Source organism: Henckelia pumila, chromosome 4 (assembly GCF_033568475.1).
Source record: "Henckelia pumila isolate YLH828 chromosome 4, ASM3356847v2, whole genome shotgun sequence".
Taxonomy (NCBI): Eukaryota; Viridiplantae; Streptophyta; class Magnoliopsida; order Lamiales; family Gesneriaceae; genus Henckelia; species Henckelia pumila.
The window spans coordinates 17,844,542-17,854,912 of record NC_133123.1 but is presented as its reverse complement, the minus strand read 5'-3'; the positions used below and the strand labels follow the sequence as shown (position 1 = coordinate 17,854,912).

At 32.4% G+C, this 10,371-nt stretch overlaps 1 protein-coding gene across 2 annotated transcripts; it reads left to right on the top strand.

Moving 5' to 3' along the window:
- The first annotated feature begins 5,358 nt into the window (after nt 1–5,358).
- Nucleotides 5,359–8,186, top strand: LOC140864569 (uncharacterized). 2 transcript variants are annotated; one of them, XM_073268833.1, is made up of 3 exons: nt 5,359–5,560; nt 6,105–6,755; nt 7,520–8,186. In XM_073268833.1, the coding sequence occupies exons 2-3, from the start codon at nt 6,409–6,411 to the stop codon at nt 7,983–7,985; spliced, it is 813 nt and encodes a 270-aa protein (XP_073124934.1). In that variant the 5' UTR covers nt 5,359–5,560; nt 6,105–6,408; the 3' UTR covers nt 7,986–8,186. The 2 variants fall into 2 exon arrangements, with proteins under 2 accessions (XP_073124934.1, XP_073124933.1); XM_073268832.1 differs by lacking the exon at nt 5,359–5,560 and having other exon boundaries at nt 5,698–6,755.
- The last annotated feature ends 2,185 nt before the right edge of the window (nt 8,187–10,371 follow it).

Below are 10,371 nucleotides of genomic sequence, written 5' to 3'. Positions count from 1 at the left end.
TATTATGGTATCATATTGCAGAATACACCACCACAAAGTTAAAATAACAAACATAACAACTCAAACAAACATAAAATGGAAAATTATGAGTTCATAAAAAATAAAATAGTTTAAGATATTTGTACCCTAAAGTATCCCCTGATGTACTTTTCAATAATATTTCTATGTTCGGTTGATATTTGATCATGTCCAGTATAGTCTTGTCTTCCCCGCGCTTTCAGTTATACCTTCAACATCAATATCATAAAGAAGAAAAGATGCACAAATAAAATTCAATAAAAAAATTAAGCACTACAAAATCATAAAATATATAAATTATTAGGTATTGTGTAAAGCATATGTATTAAAACTACCACAACCAAAAATTGGGTTGAATGTTGTTTTCTCTTCCATTGTGGGCTCGGGCTAGGGGAGAGAGAGAGTCATATAGTAAGAATCTTTTCTATTTTTAACCTCGTTTATTCTTTTTTGAACGATCTTCACAATAGATGATTTTGAATTATAAATAATCATATTTTTCTCTTCTCCAATGTCGCTACCTACTTGATCGTTGTCTCCATCATTTGTGTTCATTTTCACTTCTTCCACAACCACTCTGTCAAAACTCTCCAGTTTATAGTTGTTCTCTATGTTCATTTTCTTATTGTCAACCACTTCATTCAAACTTTCAACAGCAGGATCAACATTTACATTCAAATCTTACTTGGTATGACCTTCATCATACATATGTGGGGCATTCTTAAAGCCAAATCGGGTTGCATCATCTACAACCATTTCATTTTTTTCCTACAACATTTTAATCTCTTTTTCAAGCCTTTTTATGTGATCTAAAAATTCCATTACATTGGACTGAGAATGAACCTGAAAATTGAAACGTTAATTAAGCATTCTAATTTGTTGAATAATATACTATTAATAAATTTGTTGTCATGAATTATAAATGGTTACCTCACCAAATCTCTCTATATCACCAACAAGTATTTTTTCCTCTTGAAATGGTTTGATCGGTACAATCTAAAAATATAAATGAATTTTTTTTTAATTTAGTTAATACATTTAAACAATTTATATAAGGATATAGATTAAATTGCACAAACCAATCTCACAGTCATTAATACAACCTATGAAACTTTAGTATTAACGGGAATCTTGTTCTTTCCCCACTTGAATAAATGAGGAAAACAATTTAAAACACGAGGTTCACCAAGCATAAGAACTTTTTCATATACCCAAGCCTATACAAACATATTACCATTTTCAAGCTTCTTTGCAGAACTCGCTGCCATCACTATTGCTTGTTGTCCGCTGGAACTCTTCCACATTCGAAGGGGTTGCTGTTGGTTGGGGGTGGAGGAGTCGATGGTTCTGTCAGGTGCATGGAAATTGTTCTAGCTAGAGGTGAACCGGTGACTTTGGTCTAGCTCTCTCTGCTGCTTTGTAGTGACTTGTGACCAGAGACGGAGCTGAGATTTTATGTTAGGGGCGAATTTAGTATTATGAAATGATTGATTATTTAAAATTTTAAAAATATATAATAAATAAAAATATAAATAAATATTAATTTTTTACTCATATCATTGGTCTATCTCTCTCGGGCTAGGGGAGAGTCATATGGTCAGGATCTTTTCTATTTTTAAACTCGCTTGTTCTTTTTTGAACGATCTTCACAATAGATGATTCTAAATTATAAATAATCATATTTTTTCCTTCTCCAATGTCGCTACCTACTTGATCGTTGTCTCCATCATTTGTGTTCATTTTCACTTCTTCCACAACCACTCTGTCAAAACTCTCCAGTTTATAGTTGTTCTCTATGTTCATTTTCTTATTGTCAACCACTTCATTCAAACTTTCAACGGCAGGATCAACATATCCGTTCACATCTTGCTTGGTAAGACCTTCATCATACATATGTGGAGAATTCTTAAAGCCAAATCCGGTTGCATCATCTACAACCACTTCATTTTTTTCCTTCAACATTTTAATTTCTTTTTCAAGCCTTTTTATGTGATCCAAAAATTCCGATTAATTGGACTGAGAATGAACCTGAAAATAGAAACGTTAATTAAGCATTCTAATTTGTTGAATAACATACTATTAATAATTTTTTTGCCATAAATTATAAATGGTTACCTCACCAAATCTCTCTATATCACCAACAAGTATTTTTTCCTCTTGAAATGGTTTGATTAGTACAATCTAAAATCATAAATAAATTTTTTTAATTTAGTTAATACATTTAAACAAATTTATAGAAGGATATAAATTAAATTGCACAAACCAATCTCACAGTCATTAATACAACCTATGCACCTTTAGTATTAACGGCAGTCTTGCTCTCTCCCCACTTGAATAAACGAGAAAAATAATTTAAAACACGAGGTTCACCAAGCATAAGAACTTTTTCATAGACCCAAGACTATACAAACATATTACCATTTTCAAGCTTCTATGGCAACCGATATCTTCTAAGCAAAATGTATTTCAAATATTCAAGATTCTTTGCAGAACTCGCTGCCATCACTTTTTTTTGTTGTCCGCTGGAACTCTTTCACCTTAAAAGGTGTTGTTGTTGGTTGGGGGTAGGGGAGTCGATGGTTCTGTCAGGGGCGTGAAAATTGTTCTCGCTAGTGGTGAACCGATGGGATTGGTCTAGCTCTCTCTGCTGCTTTGTAGTGACTTGTGACCAATGAAGGAGCAGAGATTATATGTTAGGGGGGCGAGTTTAGTTGTGACACTCGGATCCAAAAAAGTCCTAGGACGGTACATAGTCCGCAATATGGATGGTTAATACCTGAAAGATGAAAATCCCACAAAAAAAAATGGGCGATGAGTGACATGAATGAACCGATCTCATGCCGAAATTAAAGGTACAAAGGATTTGATATGTACAACTCATATCAAGAAGGTGCATCTTCTTTTCGAGAGCTTATCACATAAAAATTCCAAAGTTAACTGTGCTTGACTTGGGGCAATTTTAGGATGGGTGACCCCTGGAAGTTTCTCAGGATGCGTGTGAGTGAGGACATAAGCACGCTAAAAAGACTCGTCTTGATACAAGTATCAGAGCTTGTCCTCTCCTAGTATAGAGTGGTTCGGGGACGAATCAGGCGGAAGCTGGTGGGCATGTGACACCCGGAGCAAAAAAAGTCCTAGGACGGTACATGGTCCGCAATATGGGTGGTTAATATCTAAAAATGGACACCCACCAAAAAGAATGGGAGACGGGTGACATGAATGAACCGATACCACAACGGAATGAGAGGTACAAAGGAAATGATATGTACAATTCATATCAAGAAGATGTATCTTCTTTTCGGGAGCTCATCACATAAAAACTTCAAAGTTAAGCGTGCTTGACTTGAGACAATTTTAGGATGGGTGACCCCCTGGAAAGTTTCTCAGGATGAGTGTGGGTGGTTAATACCTGAAAGATGGAAATCCCACCCAAAAAAATGGACGACGGGTGACATGAATGAACTGATCCCGCCCGAAATGAGAGGTACAAAGGATTTGATATGCACAACTCATATCAATAAGTTGCATCTTCATTTCGGGAGCTCAACACATAAGAAATCCAAAGTTAAACGTGCTTGACTTGGGGTAATTTTAGGATGGGTGATCCCTTGGAAGTTTCTCAGGCTGCGTGTGAGTGAGGACATAAGTACGCTAAAAAGACTCGTCTTGATATAGTGTGACATTACATTAGTATTAAGAAATGATTGATTATTAAAAATTTTAAAATATATATAATACATAACAATATAAATAAATATTAATTTTTGACTCATATCATTGAGAAAAAATTATTATAATTTTTTGAAAAAAGTTTGAATTTCTTATAATGAAATTTTAAAATTAGAAACAACTACTTCGAAGTTTTTTAATATTTAAAATACTAAAATTAAAAGTTAATCACTGCAAAGAAAATATTTAACATGTAGATTAAAAATTAAAATAGTATATAATTTTTTTTATTTACATGTATATTATATTTCGATAATTTATTATGCTCAAATTTTTTTACAATTTCAAATTAAATAGTGATTAAATTTATTACGAAATTTTGAACAAAATGTGTATAAGTGTAACATTAACGAATAGATGTTACAACATAAATATTTTATTTCATTTGATAAACTCATATTTAATTATAATTTTAAAAGCTAAAAATTCGCACTCTATATTTATAATGAAAATCGAAATATTTAAATAAATATAACTAATATATCAATGACTTATTAGTTTTCAGTTTTTTAGAATAATAATTATAATTTTAGCAGTTTGATACATTCGAAATTTGATGATTGTGCAAAAAATCAAATCAATAAATCTAAATTCTTATTTATAGATACATGTTTATGATTTGTTAAATTATCAAATAAATTTGTTTCAAAATATTTGCAAATGTAATTCATGTTATGTGATTTTTTTTTGTATAAAGTTTGTTTTTACGCTACTAATCATCGATCACGCAAATATAACAGGAGCTCTTTTTTCAAATAAAATTAAAAATATTTATAAAGTTTTAAAAAATAAAAAATTAAAGGGTGCAAAATTGGATCAAAAATTTTAATTTTAATTTATTTATTTAATTATATAATGATATAAATACAAAAAAAGATTAGGCAAGCGGTCCCATCGCCACATCTAGCTAGAGCTGTCAAAACGGGTCGGCGTGGGGCCAACCCGCAACTACCAAAACCAGTCGATTGGCGGGGTGGGGCGGGCCAGCCTACAATTTAGGCGGGTTGAGAAATTATCAACCCAACCCGCCTATTTGGCAGTGCGGGGCTGGTCAACCCGTCAATTTTTAGTTATATTTGACGGGTTGGCTCGCAACCCACCACTTGGCGGGATGGGGCACGCCGACCCACTATTTAGGCGGGTTAAAAATTTGTCAACCTAATCCGTTTATATAGCAGGATGGGACGGACCAAACCAACGAGCTCAACCCACTTTGTCAACTCTACCTCTAGCTCCCACTCTAGCCAAAAGAGACTGGAGAAGAGCCGAGAAATGAGACTTTGTGTCAGGGGAAGAGCCGAGCCGAGAGAGAGAATGAGAATAATTGACTTAATTGGATTTCAAAGTTAATATTAATAATTAGAAAATGATAATAAAGTAAAAATAAGTCATGGGGGAGTTCAAAATAAATTAGAGTTTTTGTGAGATATTAATTCTAAAAAAATACCTAGGAACTTAATTCTAATGAAAAGTTTGGCAAATGGATTTACTATAATTTACCGTAATTTATTCTTTATTAAAAAATGTTAATTTACACTATTTTAAATGGCAACACGTGACATGAACATCACATGGTGATTTACATGCTGACAGTGGAGAGACATTCAATGATTCCTTAATAATTTGCCGTCTTTATATCCTCCACCCTGTTTAGCACTTTTGACCCCATTAACTTTCTTTGATCCCCATCAAGACAAAATCCTTAAAAAGATAATCAGTTTCATGAAAAAATTCCATCTTTTTTCTAAAAAAGGTTATTTTCCCATGTGGATTTTGCTCACAATATGAACAGTTCTTATTGGAAAATATGCTGGTAATATCTTCTTTCTTTTCTCTCTTTCAGTCGTTTTTAGACTGAATCAGCTTAAATTTGCACAAATATGATAAAACTATGAGCTAAATTTGCGTTGAGCCGTTGTGCGACAATCAGATGTGTAATGGGATTTACTTTGATGTGCATTTTCCTATGATTATTATTTCGCAAATGTTGAGTCCGCGGTCCCGTTTCTACATGTGTTGGCTTTGATTGAATGAACCGCCGCCATAGATCTGGGCTTGGTTTTTGGATTTTTTGACTGTTCTTTTTTTATTGGTTGTGGCCTGTGGGTTAATTTCTTTCCAGCAATCCATTGTTGACTTTTATTTTTGCCTCTAATTTTCAAAGTTTGAAAAATTCGGAATTTTGAAAATTGACCCGAGAGGAATAATTTGGTTTACCAAACTTCATCGATTTCTTATTCTCGATAATTTTTTTTCTTGAATTAGGAGAAATATTTGATCAAGAAAGTACTTCGGTGATTGATTTCTCAAGAAACTATTCAGCTATTAAAATTTTTGATACAAATTTCTGTGGACAGGTGGTATTCAGGTGTTCATGTTTTTTCGATTCGTGCCAGTGAGTTGCAGACAGAGAAAGAGGAGAGGCGGAGAGTAGTGGGGTGACTCACTGAGAATAAAAGATTTGGATGTGAAGAACAATATTAGAAAGTATGCTGTGAAAAAGGGAGAGGAGAACACACTTTCTTGGATTTGTTGGCACTGTGTCTTCTAAGGTTTTGTGTTTTCATGAATTTGGTTCATATAGCTTGAAAAGTGAATTCTTGATTTCAAAAGAACTGGAGTAACCAGAAAATCTTGGTCTTGATTTAGATCACCGAAAAGATGGGTTCTTTTCCAGGGCATGTTCTTCCTGGGACATTGTTTTTTGTTGTTGGAATGTGGCATATTTGGTGCTCAATAGTTAGGTTTGTGTCGAATCCCAAATCGTTTCGGGTCAGAGTTTGGAATCCTGTTCCAGGTTTTGAGGGGAGATTCAAGTATTTGGAGCTTTACATTGTGGCAATAGGAGGCTTCATTGATCTATGCATTGAATTTTTGTATGCAACCCATCTGAAGATCTTCGTTCATGGAGTCTTGAATCCATCTCATATGAACAATTTTGAGCACTCTGGAATGCTACTGATGTTCTTCATCTTCGGTGTTATTACACTGCTCTCAGAGAAAACAAGGTGATTTTACTTCTTTGTGTCTTGGTATCTGTTTCTTCCAAGATTACCTGAGACGATTGGAAGAGTATCTTAGGTGCGGTGTATGATCATAAGACTAAAGAGATCCAAGTTTTTCTAGCTACCAGTCTTAGACACTGATTAGTGTAATTAAAGCATAATATATGAGTTGATTATCTTCTTAAGTTCTACGAATGATTAGTGTCATGTACTATAGTTTTAGTAATTTACAATGTTGTATCATACCGGGTAGAAATTAATTCACCCGAGAAACAAAATGTTGACAAATTTTAATGACGGTAAGATCAATATGTAGCAAACCATTGAGGAACTCCATGTTTTTCAGGCTACTTTCATTGCTTGGATTGCACTGTTATAAAATCATTGTTTTTATATGTATATATTTTTTCAATCAAGAATTTTGGAAATTATCGTATGATTGTTGAGACAGTATGAACTGTGACAAGATAATAATGGTTGAGGAATTAATCTTGCAAGCATAGATTAATTTAATAATGTCACTTGGGATTTTGTTACTTCATATGACCATTGCCATTGCAGTTACTTATTCATCGATCCTAACCTCCATGATGCATTCATTAGAAGTGACGAGTTAAAGTGAAGAAATGGAAGTTGTGTGTATAGTTTTATCCCATTTTCATGAATTCATAGATCTGCCCCTACTAACATGCATTGATGTGATATTTTTGGTTAACAATTTTTACCTTTAAAACTACATGATGAAAGGATGTTCACTTCTTTTTCAGCTATCTTCCACTTCCAGAAGGTGCATTATGCTTCGTCGCCTCAGCAGCGTTCACAGCAGAATATCTTCTGTTCTACTTCCACTCGACTACGCACAAGGGACTTGAGGGATACTACCATTTTATCCTCGTCGTCCTTATCGGTCTGTGTATATTATCCACAATCGCTGGCGCACTCATGCCAACCAGTTTTCCAGCGGATTTATGCAGTGGCATTGCCATAGCTCTTCAAGGCCTTTGGTTCTATCAGACGGCATTCACCCTTTACGGCTCAATGATGCCGGAGGGTTGTCGCCTTAAAGAGAGCGAAATAACATGTTACTCCACAGAACACGAAATCCGTGGTGAGATACTTGCAAACTTCCAGCTATTCGTGTTGGTCTTTGGAGTTCTGGTCTTTGTTTCGGGGGCGTGCATCTATAACGAGCAAAGATTTAGCCATTCTAATCTCACGAATGCAGACGAATGATGGTGAGTATGCTACACGAGATTTCATTTTTGTGGTGTTGGTTTTTATGATCATAGGTGAAATCCATCTGATTTGAGTGTAAAAATTTTCTTCATCTTTGGTATTGATTTGTAGTCTTGGTTATGCACCAATGTAAATGAGGGATGATTAAAAAGGCATAATGTTCTATTATTTCAACGAAAAAGTTGAGTTATTATTAAGGGTAAATTGGTGTCTAGTCTTTAAGCCCAAACCTAAATTGGTGTTCAGTTCTGTGTCAGAAAAAAAGTTGTTTAAACTCCTTGGGCCCATATATTTTTTCTCGGATGAAATTAGGTACAAAATATTGAAAATTTAGTACAAATACATGATATTCGAACACTAATTGTTCAAGATCGTGTATAAAAAATAAGATTTTGAGTATAAAATTTGAACATCTTTATTAATATGAACTTGCAACATATGTTTGAATACTAAAAAATCATAGAAAGTCAGTACAAAACATTAAAAATATGGTACGAATACATGATATTCAAACACTAATTGTTCAAGATCGGGTATAAAAAATAAGATTTTGAGTATAAAATCTGAACATCTTTATTAATATGAATTTGCAACATATGTTTGAATACTCAAAAATCATATATTTGTATCATATCTAACACATTTGATACTAAAAAATCATATATTAGTACCATATTTTTAATGTTTTGTACCGATTTTCATTCAAATAAGACAAATGTGTCAGTAATATCAATATTTTCTTAGTACTCAAAGATCATATATTTGTACATGATCTAACATATTTGATACTCAAATATCATAGATTAGTACCATATTTTTGATATTTTGTATCGATTTTCATCCAAAGAAGACAAATGTATCATTAATATCAATATTTGTTTATATATTTGAGTATTCAAAAATCATACATTTGTACTAGATTTAAAATAATTCATACTCAATTATTATGTATTCGTACCATATTTTCAACGTTCTATACCGAATTTCATCTAAACAAATTTTTTTCTGACGAGGGACTGAACAACAATTTAGGTTTGGATTTGGGGACTGATCACCAAATTATCGTATTATTAAACTATCGATATTAAATTTAGGTAGATGTGCAATATATGTTTTCAAAGTTATGGTATTGAATGATGATAAATTAGTTTCATACTCTTTACATATTAATATTAACTGAATAGATCAACTTTATATTAATATGAAACAAAATAATTTTATTTTTGAAATATCAATATTAATTGAGTAAATTAGCTTTAAATTCCCAAAATCAAACATAACTTTGAATTTAGTTCCTGTCATAAAAAAATATGTTTGAGCTCCGTGATCCATAGCAAAATGTTTCTGCACTCCCTGGACCTACATGTTTGTTTTCGGATGAAATTCGATACAAAACATTAAAAATACAGTACTAATACATGATATTTGAGCATAAATTATTTCAAATTTGGTACTAATATATAATTTTTGAGTACTCAAAAATGTATGTAAGTATTGATATTAATTATATATTTGTCTTTTTTTAATTGAACGACAGTACAAAAAATTGAAAATATAGTACTAAATACTACTAATAAATGATATTGAAGAATCATTGTTTTAGATCTGGTACTAATATATGATTTTTGAGTATCCATACATGTTTTGTAAGTGTTAACATGAATAAAGTTGCTCGAATTTTGTACCCAACTAAGTTGCTCGAATTTTGTACCCAACTTTTTATCTTTTTTTTTACGTGGAAACCCGCAACCGCTAACTTCGGTGCGCACTGAGAACCTGCAGCCAAAATTTTATTTTTTGTATCATATCTAAAACAGATTACTCAAATATCATATATTAGTATCATATTTTCAATGTTTTGTATTTATTTTACTCGTAAAAAAACATGTAGGCATAGAGAGTACAGAAACATTTTTGTGTAAATCAGATAGTCCAAACATATTTTTTCTAATAAAAACTGAATATAAATTATGCTTGAGTTCGAAAATTTATTAATTTAAAGCAAACTTACTCATATTAATTTTGCACATCCGATATTTATTAGCGAGCCAAACAAAATCACAAGTTATGAGCTGAGAAATAAAGTCGGTTGGCATTTTGTGTCCAATTTGGAATCCCAAAAGGCTTACATGCTCTGCTCATCACACAATCACATGTTGTGTCACATCATTGGACCACAATCCAAAATCCCACCACCCATTTTTTTGTTATCATGTATTTATTATGTTATAATTATTATATATATTAAATTATTTCTTCAAAAAAATGTTTACATTAAATCATATAAATTATTAAATAAATTAAAATATTGGAAGCACCGACTGAACACAGAGAGTAGATTTGGTTTAGAAAAACCAAGATGATAGGTTACACCTAAAAATTT

Bases quoted from the DNA above. Each gene is read 5' to 3' on its own strand.
- LOC140864569 (XM_073268833.1), top strand. From the start codon at position 6,409: ATGGGTTCTTTTCCAGGGCATGTTCTTCCTGGGACATTGTTTTTTGTT. The intron at 6,756-7,519 runs GTGATTTTACTT...CTTCTTTTTCAG, and splicing joins CTGCTCTCAGAGAAAACAAG to CTATCTTCCACTTCCAGAAG.